At 39.5% G+C, this 25,862-nt stretch overlaps 2 protein-coding genes across 2 annotated transcripts; both read right to left on the bottom strand.

Moving 5' to 3' along the window:
- Positions 1–3,867: 3,867 nt before the first annotated feature.
- Positions 3,868–10,546, bottom strand: LOC110067241 (peroxiredoxin-6-like). Its single transcript, XM_020774546.2, has 5 exons — positions 10,379–10,546; positions 6,490–6,790; positions 5,383–5,456; positions 5,115–5,187; positions 3,868–4,224 (listed from the first exon to the last, which is right to left on the bottom strand). Exons 1-5 carry the CDS (start codon positions 10,462–10,464, stop codon positions 4,057–4,059), a joined length of 702 nt encoding a protein of 233 aa, XP_020630205.1. The 5' UTR covers positions 10,465–10,546; the 3' UTR covers positions 3,868–4,056.
- Positions 10,547–12,809: 2,263 nt separating this feature from the next.
- LOC110067249 (vitrin-like) lies at positions 12,810–23,912 on the bottom strand. Its single transcript, XM_020774556.2, has 9 exons — positions 23,824–23,912; positions 21,506–21,581; positions 18,575–18,993; positions 17,388–17,547; positions 16,440–16,864; positions 15,649–15,802; positions 13,510–13,662; positions 13,064–13,129; positions 12,810–12,931 (listed from the first exon to the last, which is right to left on the bottom strand). Exons 2-8 carry the CDS (start codon positions 21,561–21,563, stop codon positions 13,074–13,076), a joined length of 1,425 nt encoding a protein of 474 aa, XP_020630215.1. The 5' UTR covers positions 21,564–21,581; positions 23,824–23,912; the 3' UTR covers positions 12,810–12,931; positions 13,064–13,073.
- Between the last annotated feature and the right edge of the window lie 1,950 nt (positions 23,913–25,862).

Here is a 25,862-nt window from a genome sequence, read left to right as displayed (position 1 = left end):
TATTTCTGGATTTAAAAACCTTTGCCATGAATTTGCAAGAGTATTTTTAATTCGTGATTGCGATAGCTGGTTAGGAGTTGCAGTAGGTGACCAGATTATGCAAATGTTATGCAAATGAACGGTCGGTCGCTCATCTGTAAAGTTCTGATGTTGATTTATTCTGTCACTGGGTAATTAACGTGTGATAGCGTAGTTGAGAGTGATCAGATCATGCAAATGAACGCAACTTCCTCGCTGAGACACCAGAACTCAAACACAGTGAAACCGAATTCCCCAGTCGGACACCAAGATTCTAACCGCAACCTTCAGCAGTTTAACCACTTCGTACACGGGTATTTTTCTCTTTTTAATCTTTCGACGGGTTTATTGTAAATTAGATATAAATATCGAAGAAATGTGTTGATATTCTGGCGCAAGGGAGAGCATTCTTGCGATCATTAATCAGCGTGGTTTACTTCGAAGCCGATTCGAAATTGCGAGCTCGATATAGTTTCTCAATTGAACGAGGCGAACACTAAACAACGAACCGTTGCAATAACAAAATTGGAGTTTAAGGTCTGAAATAATGTTTTTTTCGAGCGAAAAATTCAGTAGTGTTTTCCATTCGTTTCACAAAAAGTAGGTAAACATTATAGTTTTAGATTCAAGCAAATTTACAACCCTTAAGACGTATCACACTGTGTGGCATACTATCTGGACAAAGCTTGGCCGTCACGTTCCAAGGTCGTTTCTTGCTCACGTGCAAACAACACTTCGTGTCACATTTGGCCAATCATATGCTGCTTTCATGCACGTGCGTTGCCATAGCGATTCGCCAGGTTCATCCTTGCTATGTGTTTCAGCTCATTTTAGCCTGCCACAAAAACATTCTCTCCCTTTATACCCTTGCTGGGTCCTTGGTCGTATGTGACGCACTCGAGTATTTTATATTTTTTCCTTCACTAAGCCCCCGGCTTGTGTAGTTATATATTTATTGTCGGGTACGTTTCAAGCTTTGGTATTGTTCTCTTAGAATTGATCTGCTCTGAGTATCTTTATCGAGTTTCAAAGCACCCCTCTTTCCGAGTAACCATGTTTTTGCTACCCTTTAAGAGTTGTTGATCTATCCTACATATATGTGGTTATGTTTGATCTTTAATCATTGTTGTTATAGAGTCCGCATATCTGGACATTGTCACTTATCTGATAAATATTTCTTGACATATTACAAGCTTCGTCATATTAGCTCTGAGTATACTTCTAATAGACTACAAAGCACCCCATTTTACGAGTGGTTACTTATAATTGCTTCTTTTACTGTGATATCTATATATGGATAGGTTGGGTTTTAACAATAGTTATTGTTCATTCAGAGTCAATAACCGGGTTGTAAACTATGTAGATAATAGGTGTAATTGGACACTCCAATTATCTGATGTACACTTCCCTACATAATGTTACAAGCTTTTATAATCTTGTTATGTTAAAGACAGTCACAGATTTATTGAATTTCAATAAAACGCGGGTTCGGGATAAAGTGCTCCCATACAGGTCACCCATTCTGGGGTACAGAACCCCAGTGAAGGTTTATAACATGGTACCATAGCAACTAGATGAAAATCTTTTAGGATAAGGACCTCTTTCATTGGGGATCTTGACCCCTTGGAGGAGGTTGGGGGATTTTGACCCCCTGGCTGGAGGTGATTGTGACCTCTCCTTTAGCTCCTTAACTCGGATAGGATGGAGAGGGTTGGGAGATTATATCCCTCCTGGCAGAGAGGATTGTGACCTTTTTTTGTGCCATTCAGTGTTAGTTTTTAGTCTTAACCTGTGCAAGCATTTTTTCTGGAGCACTTCGTTCCCTACTCCCTTTATCCCACAAAGTTGCAACTGTGTCGTTTTTGCTTTTCTGGGGATGGGATTATTAAGGTAGATTCAAGCTGAAAAAAATTGTCAGTCAGTCAGTCAGCCAGTCAGTCAGACAGTCAGTCAGTCAGTCAGTCAGACAGTCAGTCAGTCACAGAGTCAGTCAGTCAGTCAGTCAGGTAAGTAAGTTAGTAAGCTAGTAAGTAAGTCAAGCCCTCTCCTGGAATCTCTCAGCTGGATCAAATGGTGATAAATTATGCAGAGACTGTTCATCTAAGGCCCCGACCACAACTACCCCGGAGGAATGTGAAACCGCAACAATCCCCGGTCATTTTACATTTGTGTTTGAGTAAAACTAGGTCAGGGAAATCACATGATTATCGTAACCGGTGGCGGATCCAGACCTTTAGCTAAGGGGCGGGGGGCGGTTTTTTTTCTTGTCCTGCCGGCTCTTCTTCCTTCTGCGATTTTCTTTTTCTTTTTCACCCTGGGACCCCGGGCCCCTCCCTTAGATCCGCTACTGGCAACGTCATCGTTTACGAAAAACTTCGTTTTCAAATGTTTTCCGTCCACACTAAAACGCAAAGCCGGTGTTTTCAAATTCCTCCGGTTTGAAGAGCGTTTTCGAAGGCTCCGTTTTCGTGACGGATTAGTGTGAACGGAAGGCCTAACCCTAGAAATAAAGCTCTGTTTTCAAACTACTCCGGCGTAGTAGGGACGGGACCTAAACAAATCGCCATTGTAATTTTTATAGGCATATGATATCAGCGTGAGTTTGGAATTAAGTTGTCAATTTATAAATTTGGCGCTGTATGCGCTAGGAAACCTTAGCCTCCTAGTCATTTTTCTAGACAAAGGGTTTTTTCAGCAATGCGAAGCAAAAGTTTTGTAACGTATTTTGTTTTTCAAATTTGGAGTCATTTTTCAACCAGTCTATTCCGAGGTTATGTCATAGTTTGGATAGCCGACTTAACATGAAATAGATTCCATGTTGCGCACCGTGCGTCCGTTCAATAATTGATCAAAGATGACATCAAAATATGGTAAGAACAAAAAGGTGGCACACGAGCCGTTAAGCGAGTGTTTCACTGCACGACAACAACAAAAAAATGTTAATAATGTCTTCTATACGTCTGTCCTTCAGTAGATTATAAGTAAGAACTAATCAAAATGCGAGAATAATTCGACTTGATTTAACTTGACTTGACACGTGATTTGTACCAAGAGAAGATGAAGGTAAGAGAGTTCCTCCCATGCAGGCCTCATTCCCAAGGTAATCCACTTAGAGTTATTTTTAGACATGGTACCGAGTTTTTCCGCGGATATGGCGTAGATGTTATCGAGGAGAATGGAAATGAACATGCTCGTGAAGCCGCTAAGGCTGTCTAGATGCGTACAGTTTGCGTCACAGGCCATTTCTAGAACTTCCTCGCGCTTCCGAAACCAGGAGTTGATCTAAACATGACTTAAAAGAGGTTACCCTAGGAATAAAGCTTATTTTCCCGTATCATCATTCCCCAATCTCTGGTTTTATTTTTTTTCTCGCTTTTCACTCTCCTTGATCATGGAATGTGTAACGCATGTACTGCTTACTTGGGGGCATTTCTCTGACGATCACTCCGACACAGTTGAGCGAGTTCTTCGTCCCTGATTGTGAGCGTGCCGGGAGCACTGATGGCGCAGTGGGAGAGCGCCTGCCTCCCACCAATTTGAGTTTGTCGTTGGTTCTCGCCTTGCTCCGAGGGTTTTTCTACGGGTACTCCGGTTTTCCTCCTCCTTTCAAAAAATCTATACGAAATTTACATTAATATAACAGTCTTCCTAATTATATGATGTACAAAGCTTATCATGTAGTTTTGGCACAGGTCGGAGACATATAAGGCACTAAATCTTGGCCTGTCATCTTAATTGAAGAAATCCAATGTCAATCGCAAATTTTTAAACTTTTTAAAATTGCTTGCGACAATAACGTGCAGTGTGTGGTAAAGCTGAATTGTAGTGGAGCGAAAAGAAAAGTAGACATTATGCAGTGCCAGAAGTAGTTTATTCATTTTTTTTCTCCTGTGAATTACATGGTGCTAATTTAAGCATTAATTAAGGGATCTTTTGTAATTAATTCACAAAATCAATGCGTTACTAACATAAAGCAAGAGATTGATTATCTTGAGTGTACAGCAGTCAACATTCAAATTGAAATGCCCTCTATTCAGTTCAATGTTTTTGTCCTCCGCAGGCTTCAGCTTGTGGGGGAGGATCATGAGGAGTGTAGCGCATGTATCCTTTCCCTGAGGGCATTTCTCTGACCTTCACTCCCTTAGGAAACAGTTCTTTGAGTTCTTCGTCCTTGATCGTGGGCAGAACCATGCAGTCCTTACCAGGCTAGGGGAGATCATTGCACAGATTGATTAGTGGAATAGTGATAAGACAAGTCTCTTGAATTCCTTGAATGACGTCAGTAAAAGCGGAGAATATCAAGATGAAAGGAATAGGGAGGGGAACGGGTCCCCAGGGGGGTTGTGGGGGGGGGGGGTTGGATGTGTTGGAAGTGGGAAGTTCCTAGAGGCCGCGATCCTTTTAGTTAATTAGGAGGCTCTCAATGGGGTGGTGGTTTTACGGCTAACGGTGTAGACATATATTTTGGCCCTTTTTAGAGCTAATAGTTAATTTATTTTCCTAACGGTTAACAGAAGCTCTTAGAAATTAATTGTCATTGTTTCAGAAAGTTAAAAATTAATTTTCACTTTTTAAAAAAGTACAGTAACAATTAATTTTGTTGACTTTAAAACATATTTAAGGTCTTAGGACCATTCCGGGATGGAAAAAGATATCATTACACTATTGTTTGTACTACCAAGCCACAAAACAAGACACACACACACAAAAAAAACTTGACAAGAGATCTTGATACTTTCAGTTTCGCGGCTAAATTTCTTTCGGTTAACATTTTTTACTGCTAACGGTTAAAATTTTCCAATTTTTATGCCTAACGGCTCAATTTTTGGCCTGTGTTACGGCTAACACTTAACCCCATTGAAACTCTCAATTAGCACCAAGTAATCCAGACCTATGGCTGAAATCGAAAGGCATTCTCCCTACGCATGTTCAGAAACTGTTTGTGAATTTGAACGCAGGCGCACAATTTTACTAGAATCAGGATTTTTTGGTGTTTATTCTTGATGTGTATAAATGAATGAATGAATAGATGAATGAATGAATGAATGAATTTATTTATTAACGTGTCTAAAAGGTATTTGCTATGTCATGCTTACCTCCCAGTCGGCCGGGGTGGCAACTTTCTTTGTAGCAGTCAACTGCAATGAATCTATTACACGCAAAAGCTCACTGGAAGAAAAAAAAATTACAAACAAAAACAAGCTATAAATTTACATTTCATCACTTATAAAGTACATGACATGAAAACTTCATAACTTTAAATGGAAACGAATGGACACATTTTAAAATCAAAACTTCTGGTTTTATGGTTATGACACCTGCATTATATTTGGTTGGTTTGACAACACAAACAGTTGAACTTACTGCAAATTACGTCCACATGTTGCTGGGTAAAGGAACGACAATTTAAGCTTCTTGTCTGGTCCAATGATGAACACCTTAAGTGAAAAGAAGAGAACGAAATTAACTTGACATAACTCAAAAGAAAAGTTGACAACATAAAATTTCCATCGTATCGGAATGGAAGGGCTGGGTTGGGGGTGTGGGTAGGGTGAACAATATATCTAGCGGGTGGGCTGGTGGGTGTGGTAGCAGTCGTACTCTAGCGTATATTCAAGACAACCGCCATGATGGTTTTCGTATTATAATGCAAATTAGCCACCTTGTCCGCCAGGGGCCAAACATTGAAATGGTTCCCATGTTTCTGAAAATCGGCTCGCCTAAATGGTCAAGTATCTGCACCAAAATCACGTTTGGGAGCCAAGTTATGGAATAATGATTTTATTATTAATTTAAGTTTGAAAACGTCTCTTCATACGGCTTGACTTATTAAGTACGCGAGCCGTTTTCTTTTTGTAAAAGTGCCGAAATTCTGTAAAACTTGGAATATTTTCACCCCAATACTGAAATCAAAGCATGGATATGAGCAAAAATTAACAGACATGACAAGAAACCAGCTGAAATTTGCCGATTTTAGCTTGTTTTACCCCCTCAGAAATCACGTGCCTGAATTGCATTATAATGTAAAAACAAACATGGCTGTTATCGTGAATATGGCCTATTTCAAATGCATCCTCTGAGGCCGAGCGGCAGTAATGTGGGGCGGAATGAAGTAAACGCTGCAAGACTTGAAGCTAGAAAGGATTTTTTCTGCCAATGCATTAGCCAGCATTGACGGAGCTGTTTGGAAATGATCTGAATTGGTGAAAAGACTCAGTTCGCGGGGGCTCTTTCCGCCGTCCTTGCAAACTTTCGTCGCTTCAGGTCCTCCAATTTCTAACTTCGTCCCTCCCTACCTAACTCCTCCTGGGTCTCAGAGTATGCCTCAAACGATGAAAACACTCGACTTTCGCAGAGGCTCCTTGCCTTTAATTAACTAAAGCTTGAAGAGTAAAGGACGTTCTCCTCGAAAGGGGGTAAAATAAACTTAATACTTTAAGCTACATATTTCTAGGAAGGTGAAAAACTCACAGCACGACAGGTCAGAGGCATGCCTTGGGAATCCTTTTCTTCAGGATCAATCATGCCAAGTCTGACAGCAAGTTCCCGCCCTTTATCAGCTATTATCGGATAAGGGAAGTCCAATATGTCAGTCTTGATAAAGGCCTTGATATCTTCCATCCATCCCTTGTGGGTCTCAACATCGTCACACGATAAGGCAATGAGTTTCACACCGCGCTTTTGAAATTCTGGAATCAGTCCAACCAGGCATCCCAGCTCCGTGGTACAAACAGGAGTGTAGTCAGCAGGGTGGGCAAAGAGGATGGCCCAGCTTAATAGGAATTAATAACACAAGCATAACTATTATTATCCAAGTCGTATTCCGCAGTCGTAGTAAATATAAATTAAATGTTTATCTATGGCAGATCCTACGTACACAGCAGCATTTTCGTTTGTGGTCCTTTTCGACATTTGCGTTCAATGACTACGCGTGACGGTGATGTTAATAATTATTGATGACGATGATGATAAAGACGACGACGAAGATAATGACGACGACGATGACGATGCGTAAATTTTTGAAAATTCAGAAAATAAGATCTGCCATGTATTTTTCTGCGGGACAGTTTTTGTCTGCCCGCAGTCTCCTTATCGCGACAACGACATGCATGACATTCTGGATTTTGCTTATTGTTCGGAGTCATGCGTTTTGCATGTGACATTGGTCATTCCGCAAAAATTTGGATTTAAGTTTCATCTGAGGTCATTACCATGTGCAATTAGCAGATGATCCGTCAACCAGCCGGTTGCTTTACTTCTTACTGCTACACCGTGCTGACAAGACCCAACCAGGTCGTAACAGCTGTCAACGGTTGCAATTCTTAGCTTTCAGTTTGGACTCTATCATGTCGTTGTCTCGTTAAGCTTTCTACGTAGTAATCAGCCTTGCTTCATTGTTATATTTTTTGAAAAGGATCTTTTGTGGTTTTATATGCAGAGAAGGAGAAAACGGTTCATACTGGAAACAAAGTTGCATTCCAAAAATGATGGAGTTTATGTTGAGAAAAGATTTTGTATCTTGTTAGATAAAAAGGCCTGAATATAGTGATATGAAAACAGAACAAACTTTGCGGTCTTCCAATGAAAATTCACAACACTATTACCACATGAAACAATTGGATATTTATAGTCACAAGAAATCAGTATTTTGTTTTATTATACGGCTAGCTCTGTGAGCGGGCAAGATAACCAAATCGCTCTGCCGAGGCGCAATCTTTCCCGCTCGGGACAACCCGTTGTGACTCACAAGAAAAATTTCCCCAAAAGCCATATAATAAATCCTTTATTGACCAAGTTTGTTCAGTCAAGATGGCTCGATATTGGCCTCGTTCTCTTTTTGCGTGTTTATGGACTTTGGCTCCTTCTCGGTCCATAAACGCGCAGAAAAAAGAACTTGGCCAATATCGAGCCATCTTGACCTCACGCTTGGTCAATAACCTATATATATAGTTCTTTACGATCTAAACAAGGAGTACGCCCCCTGTCCATATTGAGAAACTATGATCGTCAATAACTTGAAGAGCTCTTTGCGTCTGAGATTTAGAGGATTTAGTTTAATATGAGGAGTTTATTGTCGGAAATTTTCTCGGCCATCGCGGTTTGATTATAGATCTTATTTATGATCTATTAGAGTACAGACTATATATGACGTCATTAGCATTTGTCTGTTTCTTTACTTCATAAAACAGATAGAATCATGGTGCCGTTCGTCTGTTCAGTAAATTGATCATTGAAGATGGCAAGGACATCAGTGTCACATTAGCCTAACTGTTCGCGCGCTACGTACACGTTTTGCTCTTACCACACTTTGACGTCAGCTGTGATCAATAAAGCAATTAGATTATGAGCTCGAGATTAATATCGCACGATAGTTGACGAGGGCGCAACCCGAATAAACTATCATGCATAGAAATCGAGAGCGAATGATCTAATTATTTTAGTATAGACCTACTAGTCGTTCAAAACTTTATCTAAATCCTCTTCACAAACACTTCGAGAACGCAAAGAAGGCCTTTTTGTTAACAAGCACACGCTGCCAGGCTACTCACTATCTACAACAGAATAGATAACGAGTAGGGTAGCCAATGAGAGAACGCCATTCGTGATAGAACGCTGGTAGATTTATACTAATACTGGACAGACGCACGCTCTATTTGATGTCACGTCACCATAGTCAATAGAGTGGAATGGCTGTGAAGCCGGACAAAGTTCAGTATTGTTTGTTTTTGTTCGGGTTTTTGGCCTTGACCGTGCACAAAACACAACAGAAACTTACTTTTGTCCAAGAGACTAACCAATAGAACCGTTTCGCTAACTTACGCAACTCATGCATGGTGTATGAATGAGTGCAAAACAAAACAGTTTGCACTGTCATGGACCTCCGAGCATAAAACATCTAAAATATAGAATGTTTTTTTGCTTCTTTAAAAGGGCTTTGTCACATTCACGTCATGATCTTGATTGTTCTCAATATTTGCTTTTAGTAACTATGCCTATATTAATATTGCCATAAGCGTTGTCTCATTGTTTTCTGAAAAAAGAGGACAAACAAATATCTTGCAAAATACCCGCAGGCCTATTTTCGGGTTGAACGTTAAAGTACTCTTTGCCATAATCTCTTCGATCAGATTTCAATCCACTTGAATACTCCACGACTTCATTGTGCCTGGCCAATTTGACAATAGTAGTTGAAAGAAATTTGAGACCTGTGTATGAATTAAAACTAGGTGTAGTCTGCATAACGGACACGCACTCGAGTAACAACAGCAGCTTGAGTTCGAGCGGTGCAACTCTCCCGGCGAACTGATAAGAGCTCTTTCCTTTTCTTCTCGTGCATGTCTGACCACGCACTCCAACCCAACCCCTGTTATTTACTCGAACATGCTTAAAATGTGTACATATACAAGCTGCACTTTAACTGATTGATTATTCCAAATTTACACTTGATTAGGCAAAGAATTTACCTGTAATTTGCATGTTAGAGGTGAACGAGTTCGGCTGAAAACAAGCCTTATATGAGTTTATATTATGTAAAGAGGCACAGGAGAACCTTCCTAACAGATGATCTTTCCTCAGTTTTAACTGAACCCGTCCATCGCTTATCTACTTGCTCGAAGTCCTCTTTGCTTTAAACTATGCAAGCAATGCCAAAGATGTCGTTTCTAATATTTTTCGTCGTCGGTGCTTATTCGCCAAATACTTTTACCCTTCGATGATCTTCATTTGCACTGCGGCCACAACGACATAATTGGTAATGCTATTCAATCGAAATGATCCGCCCTGTGTTGTTGCTCTTGGTTCCAAAAATTGTTCTAGGGAGGTGTTCTGCTTAACAGTTAGATCATCGGCATGGGTTTTTTTATCGTGTGAGTGAGCTTGTTGTTGTTATTGTTGACGAGGGCGCAGCACGATTCAACTATCACGCATTGAAATCGATAGTGAATAATTTTATTGTCTAGTATAAATCTACCAGTCGTTCAAAACTTAAACTAAATCCTCTTCAGAGATACTTAGAAAACGCAATGAAACGGAAACCATTTGGTTAACAACCGCACGCAGTTGGGCTACTCACTGTCTACAACAGAATAGGTAGTGAGTAGAGTAGCCAATAAGAGAACGGCATTCGCGAGAGAACGCGAGTAGATTTATTCTAGAAAGCGAGGGTTGATGAGGCTGAGCACGTCTAGGGTAGCAAGAGACACAGTATTAATTTAGCGTAATCCAAATAAATTAGTTTTTAATTTTCTTTGGTCATGTGTGACTCTCCGTATGCAAACGTTTTCACTGACAAATCAGCTTGCCTAGATTCACAGACTCCATAGCTCAAATAGATACAATTTTGTTCAAAAAGTCTACTTACGACCCCTCTATGAACTGGTGGAAGTCCAGCTCTCCCTCGCTAGTGCGGACATGGAAGTCGGGAAAGATTTCTCCTAGGTTCACCATCTTCGTTTTGGCTTAGCTGTACGTGCTTCGTACTTGACCTCAGCTTAGACCCGTAGACGAATGTGATAGATAGTGCTCGTTGCACTGTTTTAAGGAGTGCTTTAATGAGATGTCATTGTTTTGGACACTTGCATGACATTAATCAGCGTGCAGACTTCTACTCATTGTTTCCTTTGTTTCAGACAAGGAAAAATTGTCCGCACGCAATTGACACAATGACAATTGACACAATGACAATTGCATTATCATACAGTTCAAAGGACGATAAACATCACGAAAGGTTAACCCCCTGGGGGAAGGGATAAAACCAAAATTTATGTTGGAGGCTTGCGGGACATTTCTTGAAAACGTAACTCCATTTCAGACCAAAATATGTGATTTTTGATAGCAAAATAGCTATATCAGACCGGACTCTAAATCGATACTCTTTTTCAGACCTTTAAAATTAGTTCACGTATTTAATATCTACTTGAACTCAGTTAATGGCTTCCGTTTGCGTAAAAGTTTCAACCATGCGCCGCACATACTTATATAGCTTCATAAGTAATGTATGGAGTATAGAGCTAGTGGAATGTGCAAATCATTTTGATGCAATAACTGTTCAGAAAAATAATGGCTGTCCCTTTAGATTATGCTTGCCCGAGACATGGGCCATTACTCACCGCGTGGTGCTCCTAACTCCAAATGACCACTGGTGCAAAACAGTTTACACAAATGTATAGGAACTGGTTTGGTTTGCATAACAATGGAAATGTGTATTGGAACGGTAGAAAAATCTGCCAATCAACCTTTACTCTGCAGATTGAAAAGCATGCTTGAAGCATGTTTAGTTGGATTTTCGATATACTGCTTTTCTTTGTTTTCTTCCATTTGTAGCTGTCCGGCCCGTCCCGGCCCTGCTTTCATTCATTACGTGCTCAAATTATCAACGGCTTTTTGACTTGCACTCAACTTATGCTCTCCCGCTCACGTAATCTGCTTAAGTAGCTTTAAGTCAATAAATTTGCTTTGCTGAAACATGCTTTAGAAACTCATGTTCAAGCTCTTCCGAGTCACGAACATACAAAATCAACAAGATTTGTCGCCATGCTTACCACAGAGATTGTGTTGTGCAAATACGCATGCCAGTGTAAAATATAAATTAAAATGAAAGGGTAAGTGTCGATTTTTGATCTGGAAGTCCACTTTTTAAAGTTGACGTTGGCGAGGATAATCCCTCTTAATAGATCTTGTAAAGCCTCGGCCAAACGATAGGAACATGTCAACGCAACATATCACAACATTGTTGGGCGCAGCATGTTGCGCGCGTTTGGCCACCCTGTTGCGACATGTTGCGACATGTTGGGTGTTGTTGGCTCAAATTTGAAACTGGTCAAACTTTTCATGCAACATTTGTGGATGTTGCATGATGTTGTAGTCGTCTGGCCAGGTTCGGGCAACAATGGTGCGCCAGGGCATGCGCACTAGCTCGATTTTCAATACCCAACATGTCGCAACAGGGTGGCCAAACGTACGCAACATGTTGCGCCCAACAATGTTGCGATATGTTGCGTTCAAATGTTGGGATCGTTTGGCCGGAGCTTGCAAATGCTGGACCAACAATGTTGGGATATGTTGTTCTGAAATGTTGCGATCGTTTGGCCGGGGCTTAAGAACTGTCAAAGTTGTGGAAAAGGTATTCAGGAAATTATTTGTCATTTCTGGAGGGTTCTTATCATGTATTTTGTACTTTTGTTGGCCAGAATCGCGGCCAGAAAGCGGCAACTGAGGAGTTCATTTCACAGGGCAGAAGAAAGGAAACTGTCCCACACATTCCTAACCTCGATTGCAAACAGACTGAGATCTGGGCATGAGATTAAAACCTTCCCTCCCTCTACCCGTTAGATTTGAGATAATTTATCTAATTATTTTTCACTCGTCTCCCCGATGTGTTGAATTTATTTCTGGAGTAGGCTCGATTACCGGCCGCTGTTCGGGAAAGGAGCCCGCGCTCCTCCCCCGAATAGACCGGACTCGAGAAAGCGGCGGAAATCGAGCCTACTTCTGGAGTCACCCTCAAAGATTTAAAATTTTGCGTTAGGAAACTGCATTCCAGGTCGGTTTTCGAAACCTTTGTTTTGCTAATAAAGAAGCCATAAATACTCGACCTATAGAAAGGGACGGCCTTGTGTGCAGACACGCACGAAGAGGACTAAGTATAGAAAGGGAAAGGAGTTGCATTTACTAATGTACTCACGGCGGACCTATAAAAAATGACAATAATAAAGAAATTAAAATAAAAACAGTCCATTGTGAGTCCTTGGAAACTTGTTATCATTGTGGCGAGATCAAAGAGACGAAACCTCTTTTCTTAGCTATTTAAATCCCTTTATTAATTATGATTTTCCCCTTTTTTAAACTACAATATGTCATGTCAGGCATGTTACACTTTGACTTTGAATGCAACATAAGATGATCCTTCATCATCCTGTGAGGAAGACAGAAAAGAAGAAACGTACATTACTTTAGTTGTCACAGTTCAAGTGTCAGAACAGCTCGAGCTCCAGCGTAAAGCTACGCTAAGCTACTCTTTAGTAGCTATAACAGCTTCGTTTTTTACCTTAGTTAGTTTACTCTAAGTTCATTGTGTCGATTGCCTCAGAAATTCGACCAGTCCTTGATGTCCCTGAAAATGGCAGCGAACACATGACGTCAGTTCTAGGACTGTTCATATGAGGTAAATTGACAGTTGTAAAGATATGCATCTGTAAAACTGGCTGGGTTCCTTCTTTAACTCTCTTAATATTTCAGGCAGCCAGCGCTCGCTCTCTTTCTCAAGTAGTATACATATCAATAAAATAGGACCTAGCGGGAAAAATAGTATTTGTTGTTATTGTTACAAATATCAAGTTTAGATAGGTAACGATGTTTGAGAACGCCAGCCTCAGAACTAATGGAATATTAACTATTGTTGTTGCAGCTTTCCTTCCCATTCCTAGTTCCATACAAAAATTAAATATTTAAAACCAATCTCTGCTTTTGTGCTACGTGAACAGACTCACTCACTTTTCTTAAGACATGGTCTTGTTTCCTTCAGTTCTCCTTCGCAATCTTTTCCATTTCCGTGGGGAGGAGGGTTAGAACAGGTTCTGGTTCTTTCCTGCATTCCATCTTTACAGTCAGACCAATCACTCCAGTCAGAAAACCCTCCATCAACACCTGATGAATGTTAATTATAAGCCATGGGGTAAATAATAAGTTAAAAAGGAGTTACCCTCTCTTAACGGCAACCCTGGCTGCAGGAGAGGTGTTGCACCTCTAGTAGAGAGGGATGGAGGGATGCCGGTCTACTGCAGATTATTGTAAAGCAATTTTCTGCCTACCCTTTTTCACGCCTTAATAGAGAGAGGTCCTGAAAAGACTTAAATACCTTGCCGATTTGTTCGATGACATATTAACTGGATCGACTAGGTGGTAACAACGGAACAACGAGACCGGGATTTGTATGTGAAAAACCTAAACTCAAGATAAAGCCTTTTTAAAGGAGCTCAGTCACGGTTTGTGCATATTGAAAAGTTTAGCCTCAATTTTTCAAATTCGTCGTTTGTAATCCGTGTCAATCTTCTCCATCCTTACCCATCCTTGTTCCTGTATAGTTTATCATTGTCTCTTTGGTGTTTTTCTATCTTATTAAACTGTTATTTTCAGGTTTCCTACCATTTAAAGGTAATTTTGTATGTGGCCAAAATAACTCAAAATACCGTGACTGAGCCCCTTTAAAAGCCTGATTTACAGTCGAACCTGCCGCAAGTGGACATCCTCGGGACCAGAAAAAGTGCCTGCTTGAGGACGCTCGCGCGAAAATGTTTCAGTCGATAGCTTTTTTAAAATTGTTACTGCAGTTAGATAATGAATTACTTGTGGTCACCGACTTCGTTTCAGAGATAAAGCGGGTGGGAAACTACCCAGATTTTGAAAAATTGGCTCCCGTAATTCAACATGGTTTACAGGGGTTTATAGTTAAAAATATCGAAGGTGAGACAACAGAGGCAAACGATTTTAGTCATATTTTGTAGAAGTGGTTCTGTTGCGTAAAGAAAATTCCAAATTTTGCCAGCGTTTTTACAAAACTTAACCCTTCAAGAGGCATTTGAAACCGTCGCACAGATAAACGCAGAGTTAAAAAGAAAGGAGTTCGATGGTGCATTTTGTAAAAAAAAATCAAACTTCGAAACGATAGATTTTCTTCATTTTTATCGCTAAACGTAGAAAATCGGTGGAGAAAATAATCCATCAAAAGAGCAATAGGGGTCACCGAACGACCAAGATCGTTAAATCCAAGTAAAGCTATCAATGGCGTTCTGCCCTATAGCGCGCGCTCGATGCATGACGTGACTTGTCAATTTTCGTGCGCAGTGAGGATGCGCAGAAACGATTAGCGCGAACGTCCTTAAGAGGGGTGTCCGCGTATGGGAGGTTAAATATGCGGTGTTCTTATGTGGCTGGGACCATTACTAAGTGTCTGCTTACGTGGGGTGTCTGTTAGCCGAGGTTTGACTGTATACCCAACTTTTAAGGTAGACGGTAAGGCAGTAAAACATGACACTCCGTTCTGTGATAGACTAATACTGTAAATAGCGTGACAAAACAGCAAAGAACAATTTAAACTTTTCTTGACCGCTGTGTGCACTACGCATGCATGAATTACATAGCCAAAAAGTTTCTGCCGTCGTTAGTTTTTTCCTCAGGTAGAAGTAAACAGATATTGTGTTTGTACCCTGTCAAGGCCAGAAAAGCGAAACAAACAGCAACTTTGTCATAAACGTTCTCCTCTAATATCCATGCTGTAACACAAGAAACAGACAGCTTGTTCCCACTCTCTAGCTCGCGCGCTCAATCCTTTTTCTTGTTGATTGAGATATCGACTTTACGTTAAAAAAAACAAAACAAAACAAAACAAAAAAAAAAACATTCCAACGACGTGCCTCTACAGAACCCGACTATTTGCAGACGAGTATAAGGTAATCACAGCACTTCACGAATCTCTTTGCTCTCGTTCCCAGACCTCTTGTGGCTCTCGTGGGCAAGGCCCAAAGCGAGGTCTCGCATTATCGTTATTATGATATAATGTATCTGTTCGAATCTCAGACTTACGTGTTGTAATGAAATGAATCACGCGCGCGATTTCACTCAGGCTATACTTACTGCAGCTTTCCACCAGTATCTCGTTGAACAAATCCGACAGCTCGTCGAAGTTGTCGGCGGTGTAAACATTATCTCCTGCGATTTCGCGCAGTTGATCCATAAACTGCCTATAATTCCCAATACCCAAGGCAATCATTCTAACGTGCTTGTCGTCCTGGAAGTCAAACAATAAGCAGGTTGTTAACTGTGTTTGCCCTATAAACTTCTGACCACATAACGTAATCAGCACTGTAATTACCCAATCAAGTCCCTAATAAGGTCATATTATTTGCAGACTTTGGGTAAAGTAACTACCTGATCGTCCCTTTTTTAGCTTACTTCGGCGGCTTATCGCGTTTGTCTCGCAAGGGGGATTTTGGCTTGATTGAATACGTCTCCCAAAACACAAGCCAATGCTTGATGAAAATCGCCTTATCTGCACCAAAGCGAACCAAACAAGCACGAATAGGCAAATGATCATTATTTTCCCCGTACGCCTAATGAAAACATTCAAGTAAGTTTCGATGAATTCGAAGGTACTTAATTTACGGAAATTTTGCTTGCGGATTGAGATTACCATACAAGAACTTTCGAAGTCTTTCGAAGAGTAGTGTTATTCATGGGTATGTTTTTCAGAGTGGGTGTTACAACTGCTCTGTGTTCTTCCCGGTTCTACGATGTTTATAAAGAAGTAGAAAGGAAAACCGCGATATAAAATAAATAGGATCAGGTTGAATAGTGCTATCAAACTGTGATTCTCAAAATTCAGCTAAATAAAATTGACGCCATGAATTATTTTACCCCTGTCATACCCTAAGAGAAGGAACTATCTCTGAGAAAGGTACAGAAGCATCATTAGTTCTTCCATCTGTCATCAGTATCAATACGTTTGGAGCCTCCAGCCTGTCCCCCCCGTTCGGTGTGAAAAGTGAATCATTGGCTTTCTTCAGGGCTTTGTCAATGAATGTCAGGCCGCCCAAGTCATTAGGTATACTTGTTATAAGGCTGTGCACGTTCTCACGACTGTAGTATTCAGTGTTTGCAAAAGTGTTTAACAATTTCGCTCTCTTGGCGAACAGAATATACCCAACATGGGTAGCGTCTGGACCAATTGGCATTGCGTCACTGAGCTGTAGGAGAAAGCCTTTGAGCATCCTAAAGTTGCTAAGACCAACACTGTTCGTTCTGTCCACCAAAAATGCCACATCAGTTGCAAAGCCTCTACAAGGGTTTGGCGCTGAGGAGAAGAATTGTTCAAACAGTGTGATTGTTTGACTCATAGATGCTGATGTGTAACCTTTTAAGAAACAGCGAGCCCACTATAGTGTCCTTGAAAAAACTCGCGAGCGGTCCGTCTTGGCGGTCCATATTTCAGAACTCAGGCCTTTAAGATCGTGGGCGTTTATTTGGATATCGAGTTTCTTTTTGATAAAGCAGCTAGGAGTCTTAAACGGGATGTTAGTATAGCGCACCTTACTTTCGCAAGTTCGGTCAGGTTTCCAGAACAACCGACTGGTGAACTCGAGCCAGCAGGAACACCGCGATCTTAGAGCCTATTCAGCTGGATCGCGCCGGATCGCGCCGCTCGCGCGTGTGACTTAATGGTGAGCCTGCTTGCAGGCTTACTGGCGGGCATCTGTTTATACTCCAGGGCCCAGTTGTTCGAAGGCTGGATAAGGCTATCCACCGGATAAATCGCTAGATAAGTGTTAACAAAACAAACCATATACTGCATCTACAAATAGTCGACAAATACATACGACAGATCAAGTTCACGACGTCATTCACTGCGTCATCAAGGCTCGGGTAGTCAGCAACATGGAAAACATTTTCTCCTCCAGTCTGATTCAATACTATCTGAGATTGCTCCCTTTTGGAATCAGGACCGATTGCAACTACGACCAAGCGAACACCTTTACTCTAAAAAAAAAAAAACACGAAAACAAAACCAGCGATACTAAAGGCAGGAACAAAAAAATAGCTGTTAATTATTCCCTGCCAAAAATAGGGAAGAAGTCGGTCAAGCCACATTTTTTCGTCTTTTTTGATAAAATTCTATATTTTAAAGTTCTTGTGGAGCACCAAGAGCACCAACGAGAAACCTATCAGTTTGCAGCACAAGTTGAGGGATATCTACTAAATGCAAAGTAATTTTGATGCGTCTTTCTAATCAGAACGAAAGCCCAAGATGCTTCCATCCCGCCTCACTTTCAACCACAGAGTGGTATGGATTTGCTTTGATCCGACCGGGAGTTCATACATTGCAAAAGGAAGAAATAACGCTAAATGAACTAACAAGAACAAAAAAAGATTCAAAAATTCAAAATGTTACCAGAATGGCAGTTTTGATTTCTTGTCATCTTGTCAAACATAACATTTGATGCAGTGATATCGACTCACATCTTTGTCTACGGCAGGTTTTTTCCTTCAAAATACTTGCTCTATTTTTCTTGTTAGAATCTTTTTATATGTTCAGTTTTAGTTACTTTTAGTATAAATCTACTAGTGTCCTATCACAAATACCATTCGCTTATTGGCTACGCTACTCTATTCTGTTTTAGACAGTTGGTAGGCTGGCTAGCCTAGCAGTGTGCGATTGCTAGCAAAATGGCGGCTGTTTCTTTACGTTTTAATACAATTAGACTTTTCGCTGTTGATTTCTATGCACGATAGTTGACTCGGGCTGTGCCCTCGCCAACTATCACGCAACATAAATCCCGAGCTCATGATCTAATTTTTTACGTAGATAGTGAGTAGACTAGCAAATTAGGAGAGGGACAATCAAAAATTCCCCGGAAACTCTCTCTTAATCATTCATTAATTAAGGCAAAAACTTCAGCCTACGGCTGCACTTATATCCCAAAACGTCAACTTATTTCCATTTAGACATTCGATTCGTATATTTGTTTATTGGTTTAGAAAACCAGGCCGTCTGAATGATAGCTACCTTCAAATCCTTGATATAGGCGGCATATTTGTCAAAATCAGTTGATTCGTGTGTTCGGCCGTCCGTGAACACCACCAAGACATTTCGTTCTCCGGGTCTGTCCCCATTCGCCTGGGTAAACATTGTGCCATTTGCCTCCTCCAGTGCATAGTCCAGGCGGGTTGGCGATTTCAGCTTGTCAATGGACGCGTTTATGAGATCAAGAACGGCATTTACGGACCAATAGGTAGGATCGTTAAATTTGTTTTGAACTTGGGCCTTCTTGTTGAATGTTTCCAAAGACACATGCGTTTTATCCTCTGCGATATCAAAGTTTTGAACAAGAAGAGCAAGTGCTTCCTTCAAGACGGGTACGTTATTATATCCGAGACTCTTTGTTGTATCTACCACCAGACCAAGATCAGGCATACAACTGGAAACTGGACGGAAAAAGCAACACTGTTTTGAGACTAAAGCCTCCGGGTGATAAAAGATTTGTAGTTCTTACGTAGCTTCTGGTTATCCATATAATTAATGCAAAATATAAAAATATATATATTATTTTTTATCGATCGCAATTACTTTCCTAGTATTATGAAGCAAGAATTATTCGGGTTGTTCTCAAATCAACACTTCTGCCCCTGCTAATTTTCAGCTGGGACTCAACTGCTAATTTTACAATAACTGTCTAATTTCTCGCGCGCTGATTGGCTCATTTTTATCATCAATAAGAGTACCAACCGATAAAATTTTAATTTATGCAAGCTTTCAAGTTCAACTTTCAGCTGTCAAACTGTCAAATTTTTAACCAATGAGATTTTATGGACTTTTTTAAGTAGCCAATCAAAAACCGAGAAAAGCTATTGACAATTTTCGCGTCATTTTAAATAAAATTCACTTATCTTTGTTTACGGCAAGTTTACGGCGTCTTTTCCCCGCATTTATTCCAGGCACTCGACTATTTTGGGGTCTTGTTATTGTAAGAAACGAATTTACGTTAGTTTTTTATGCGTCTGTCCTCTTATTGATGGTAAATTTCGTCATAACATTGTCAAAGTTTACTGCGGAACCACTCGCCTGCAGCTCGTGGTTCCACAGCCACTTTGACAATGTTGTGACGCAATTTATCATCAATAAGAGGACAGACGCGTAAACTTGAAACTGACCTCAATTTGTTCATCTGACACAGAAAAAAAAACAGCCGTCTGTCTTCAACCGTTCGTACATTTAACTGAGAATTAATGTTTCTATTACCCGCGATTTGAGTGGGATTGATTTAAGGAATTTGTGAACAAGAAAAACAATATCAAAGTCAAATTTTGACGCTTGCCATCAGTTTTGCTTGTTGGTTTTTGTTAATCATTGCATGTTGTCTTATTTAATTAAATATTATTAGAAAGTAAGCAAGTGAATATATGAAAAATCTTTAATCTTCTTCATCATCTACGGGTATATTACGAGCTCACAACGTGACCAGCTTCTAGTTGGCTTGATAGCTCATTTGGTAGAGCACTGCACCGGTATCGCAGAGGTCAAGAGTCTGAACCTTGTATGGGTTGATTTTTTTTCAGGCGTTATTTTCACAGCTGCTTAAATTGTGAACATTATTGTGATGATCGTTGTCTTTAAAGATCTTTAAATTGGCAAGTTTGTTATAAATTTAAACCGTTTTTCAAACTCTGTTATACTTGATGATGATGCGAGCCACATCATGTTTTCGCTAAATACCGCAATTTTTTTTTTGTAAACTCGAGATTTCTGTCTTACTCTCCCAACCAAATTCCAGGTCAGCATTGATTACAATTTAACATATAAACTTCCTTGAGACAGAAAGACTATCTATTACATTTGTGTCATCGCAAACAAATCCAAAGCCACCTTGCATTTGGGAAACGATGGCAACCTTATTCATTGTCTAGGTTTGTACCTGAAAGCTGGCATGTAATCACTTTGAATTTTTCATACAATAATATTTGAAACAATAATATCCTTAATTATGTAACTGAGGAAACAACTTTATGGTGATTGGCTGAGAACAGGCCAGTTTTTCGTTCATCAGTTTTAATTTCCACTGCAGTAAAGTGTGTTCGTTATTTTCTCAGCCATAAAATAAGTGAATAGTTGTGGGTATTTGATCGAAATTGGAACGAAAGAATACAAAAGGTCCTTGGTATTTCATTCACAGCGAACGGTCGCGGGATCTTATTTAAACACCATGTACAACAAACAATGTACTGGTTCGGTCCGCGAACACTTTCTATGCACATGCATATTGCTTGCACAAACACTAATTTTACCTCTACCGCCTTGCGAAGGCCATAGTGATGATTCCAAAGATCAAGACCAAATGTATTGATTTCTCATGATCAACTTCTCTTTGATGACAATAAAACATGTCCATTAATTGTTAAATTACCTTCCCTAGGAAGGTAATTTAACAATGGACATGTTTTATTGTGTTTTATTGTGTTTAGGGTGTTTAGGATGTTTACTATGACTTCAAAAAACAAGAACGAAAAATAAAAATAAATAAATAAATAAATAAATAAATAAATAAAAAATGACCGAGGCAAGTGCATCGATTTGCTTGTTACCAGCTATGGCCCTGATTTTGCATGTAATATGCCAGACATTGATCAGGTTTAACAACTTACAAAGTTGTTGACAAGAACTAAACAGAATTAGTTCAAGCATTCTATTGCATTAAGTACTTCTTCGAAATAATCCTTCTGGTAGTCCCAGTTCGTTTCAAAGCTAACGTAGATGTCTCGTCACCAGTGGCCAGTGTCTGTGGCTAATCGCGGCTAAGTTTCTCGCGCTCGCAAAGAGTTGGACGATACAGTTTGTTTCGTGGTTCGCTAGCGATTGAATAGATACATGACAGTTTCTCTGTCAATCACCATCTCTGGTATTTTATCTAATTAAAGAAAAAAGTTATTAAATTATTCTTACCCGCGGCCGTCGGCGACAGTATGCCCAGAACACAGGCTAAGATGCACAGAATGTTCATCTTGTTTTCTTTGCAAACCTAAGATGAAAAAGAAGGAAAATAACACTACTGTATATCTAAGATAATCACTGGCATAGGCCCGTGGAGCGAAATATGAGGCGTATGAGAGTAATATATTAGTGCACTTTGAATTTTGATGATGTTTTATATGTATTACATACACTGAAACAAATAATGAATATATTGCTTAACTCTGTCATAGTAGTCATCGCTTGCAAATCATTACTCTGTAGGCACAAAAGCGTGGTGTTCAACATATATTAATCCTTGGCTTAGGTTTATTTGCAGCGCTCATTGTTAAATTAAAATGATGTATAGGCACTGTGAACATTTATATTCTTTAAATCAGTCTGAAACGATTATCGTGACACTCCCTTTTCTTGTTAATTCTCTGAAATCAGTCAGACATGATCTAACAGCAGCAAAAGTCTTGATATGTGTTTGAAACATGTTGGGTTGAAGTTTTCCAAATTTAGTCTTGATTGATTACTGAAGTGACTGACAAGGCCAAAGAGCAAAATCGCTCCAGGAGCGATGTCAAATTAAGAGGATAGAAAAAAAAAAAAAAAAAAAAGATACAGTGGACGTACCAAATTATGCTTCCTGGAAATTGCGGACTTACTTTACAAGAGAAACCATTTGGAACTACTTCACGAACGAAATGGACAGTAATAAATTATTAAGTTCAACACACATCCATGTTAACTCACAAAGCACAGCACTGTAAACTTTAATAAGCTTTATGTCAGTCCAAAACTCCCTCTTCTTCTAACCTTTTGTGATATGAAGTTTAACATTATTGAACGACAATAATGTCACCGAATTAACAAGAGAAATTCCCTTCCAGTTTGAAAAAAAAAAAAAAAACGAAACGTTACCGTTGACAAGCATAATAATTTGACGACTTTTTTTTTTGATATATTTTGTTTTAGATATAGCTGGATACCGAATAAACCGAAAAGACGAAATAATAAAATAATTAGAGGATCGAAGCGATCTTAAATTCAGAGAATGGAGGAAAGCATATTCGACTTGCCAGATTGTTTTCTAGGGGTTGCTAGCATACTTACAAGAGAAAACGGTTTGAAATATTTTCACGAACGAAAATGGATACACAATACGTTATGACCGTCTATCACAATGTTCTTGGAAGACTCTTACTTTCCAAAATTCAAGAAAGATTTCTGTCTGTCGACCTGCCGAGGCTTTGCTTCTCTCGCTCGACGAAGGGGTGCTCAATAAATCGTTAAGTGATTTGTTCAGTGTGCTCATAAAACCTTGTTTGATCGAGTGACGTATTAAAGAACAGGAACCATAAAAGGTACACGTAAGCTGTCTTAATTAATTTGACTTTGTTTGGTAAGCAAAACCAAAGATAATATACATAGAAACAACACTGATTCCTTGGTATGTAAACTGAACCCGTACATCATTTGTGCAAAATGTAAAATAAATTCTCCTATAAAAGTTTTATACTAAACAGGAAATATGATCATGCCTAATTGTATTTTCAGGAATAAGTTCTTGGTTCTCTGTTTAAAGTTGATTGCCAAATACGGCAAATAGAGGCAAATTAGGCTTTTACGTTTCGCGTACAATTATAATGCCGCCCTCTTCTCGAAAGACAAAAAGAAGAAGAAGAAGAAGAACTACCAAAAATTGCGTAGTTGAGAAGTCTTATGCTTATACCGAATTTTTTCGATTTTTCTACTAAGTGACTTTGCGCAGTTTGCAGATGTCTTCCTGGGATATTAATCCTACCTGAAGAAATAGTTTAATACATTGTTAGCAGATTGTTACTCAATAGTCCCACAAGCGTGGAGTTGAACACGATTCCTTGTCTGGGGTTTATTTGCAGCGGCTATTGTGTTAACTTATAGCAGTAAAGAACACTGAACTTGTATAGGCTTAATATCTTTTAAAAACGGGCGTGGTGAACTCCCTTTCTGATATGAGATGGACATTATCTGACAGCAACAGAAGTTTCAAAAAAAAGGTCTGAATGTTGGGTTGTGACTCGTTCATTATTGTCACCAAACTAACAAGAGAAATTCCTATCACTCGGGAGCAATCTTAATTTAGGAGAATGATAAAAAGTTATACTCGACGTGGCGATCTGTGACTTTACCCAAGAGGTTGTTGAGTTACTTACAAGAGAAGGCGTCTGAAAGAGTTTCATGAACGAAAATGGATACATAATACATTATGATCGAAACACTTTCTCTACCATGACAATATATTTTCTTAGTACAGTTTTTACCTTCCAAAATTTAGAGTGATTTCAGACTTCTAATGCTTCACTTCTCTTCTCCGATGGCTAGGCAGTAAAATGAATCTAACGTGTGATGGTTGGTAATTTATCAAGTGATCCGATCTGCTGCTCATAAAATTGAACATGTTTGATTGGCTTATTACAAAACAGAAACCATAAAAGATAGGCTGTCCTCATTAATTCAAATTGGTTTGGTACTAAAAACAAAGATAATGAAAATTCAAACAATGTTGACGTCTTGAGTTGTAAAAACCGGCACAAAATTCTCCTAAAAGGTATTACAGGAGATATGATCACTTCTAATTGTATTTTCAGCAATAAGGTAATGGTATTTCATTGAAAAATACATCAAAAAGTGACTAATGACGCTTTTACCTGTTTCCTGCCATTAAAACGGTCTTTAAGAAATTAGGTCATAATCGGCCTCAGAATTGTGTTATGTGTTTGTAATCCGTTTGTGCACCAAAGTGATAAAAGAAACACCTTAAGAAAACGGTGTCTTGAACGCAATGAAAAAAAAAAAAAAGAAAAAGAAAAAGAAAGGCAGTTATCTGTGTTTGAAGACACTTATGATAAGCAGCTATATCGAGAGTCCCTTTCGTTTCCCCTCAACCCGGCCAAGAAAATAGAATTTCAGATCAGATGCGTAAGATTATGAATTAGGCATCAGCCTGGTTCGACGTTTCTCTTTGTTAAAAAAATTGAAGTGAACTAGCGTGATGCCGCTATCCTTGAATACTCGTTCCACGCCTAGACATTTTTTCATTGTCGATTTACTTGATTTGATAACTATGGAAATGTTATTTCTCCTCCAAGGACTCGTTTTAAGAAGTCGTGATCCATGGAAAACCTTGTCATGTTATACAAATGGACATGACAAGATGTTTTGTAACTTTGAATTTAGTTAGTTAATAGCTAGGAATGGTTATGAAGGCCGGAAAACATCAAAGGATCAAACAAAGATGACAAGATTTATGTTGGAAAGTCTACGGTCGTGCACGATCTTTTGTTTTGCGCTCAGACACTGTGCATGATTATTAAACAACAATCGTGTTTTGTGCGCGGTCAAGGCCAAAAACGTGAACAAAAACAATCGACAAAGAACTTTGTCGGCTTTCATAACCATTCCCCTTTAGCAACTACTGCATGCTTTGAATTAATGTTCTTGGCAACAGAAGTGTTTCCAGCCAACACGTCTCTGTCTGTGGTACTTAAGTAATAATATCCTTACGTCCGCTGTAATTATACAGGGCTTCTAAAATTGTTATCACCTTAAATGATGTTTGCTTCTTGCGCAAAACCATTTGTTTAAACGATGATCAAAAGTCTAATCTATAAAGTAGCCGCGGATATGGTGATTTAACCATTATATAAAGTTTACTTTCCGTAGTATGCGTCAGAAAAGCCTAGAAATTAATACTTAAAAACCAGTGCATTGAATGACTCTATCAAAAATCCTATCTTAACTTCACCGTACCTGAGTAGAAAATGGTAAAAGCTACAATCTTTTGCGTACATCTCGTAACTGTGCACCTCTTTTCGGTGAAGTTGTTTGACCAATAAATAAAATAGGGACAACAAACGCAGTTAAAACGCAAAAACACCCAAACCACCAGCAATTGTGTACGTGGGAAGTCTCACTGAATTATTTCATTTTTTCTTCTCAAGTGTTTACCAAGCGACTGTGCACAGTTGCCGAGATGTCGAATTTACCCGAGAAAAATGATTTTATAAATCGCCGGCAAATCGTTACTCCAGAGGAACAGAACCTTAGATTTGAACATAAATGATTGTCTTGGGTGTATTCGCTGCCATTGTTGACTTATGATAATGTACCAAAGCCGTTAACTATGGCGAGAGCGTTCGTTTTCCACCAATATGGCTTAAGTTGGATTCTTGCCTAATGTCATATGTGGGTTAATTTTGTTGTTCGCTCTCGCCTTGTTTCGAGGGTTTTTCTCTGAGTACAATGGAACCCCGTTAAATACGACCACTTCGTTATTACGGCCACATTATTCTGGCCCAAA

This window comes from Orbicella faveolata, unplaced genomic scaffold, assembly GCF_042242905.1.
Source record: "Orbicella faveolata isolate gen_17 unplaced genomic scaffold, um_ofav_v1 contig_36, whole genome shotgun sequence".
NCBI classification, from domain to species: Eukaryota; Metazoa; Cnidaria; class Anthozoa; order Scleractinia; family Merulinidae; genus Orbicella; species Orbicella faveolata.
The sequence above is the reverse complement of the archived record's forward strand: the minus strand, read 5'-3'. Positions and strand labels throughout refer to the sequence as shown.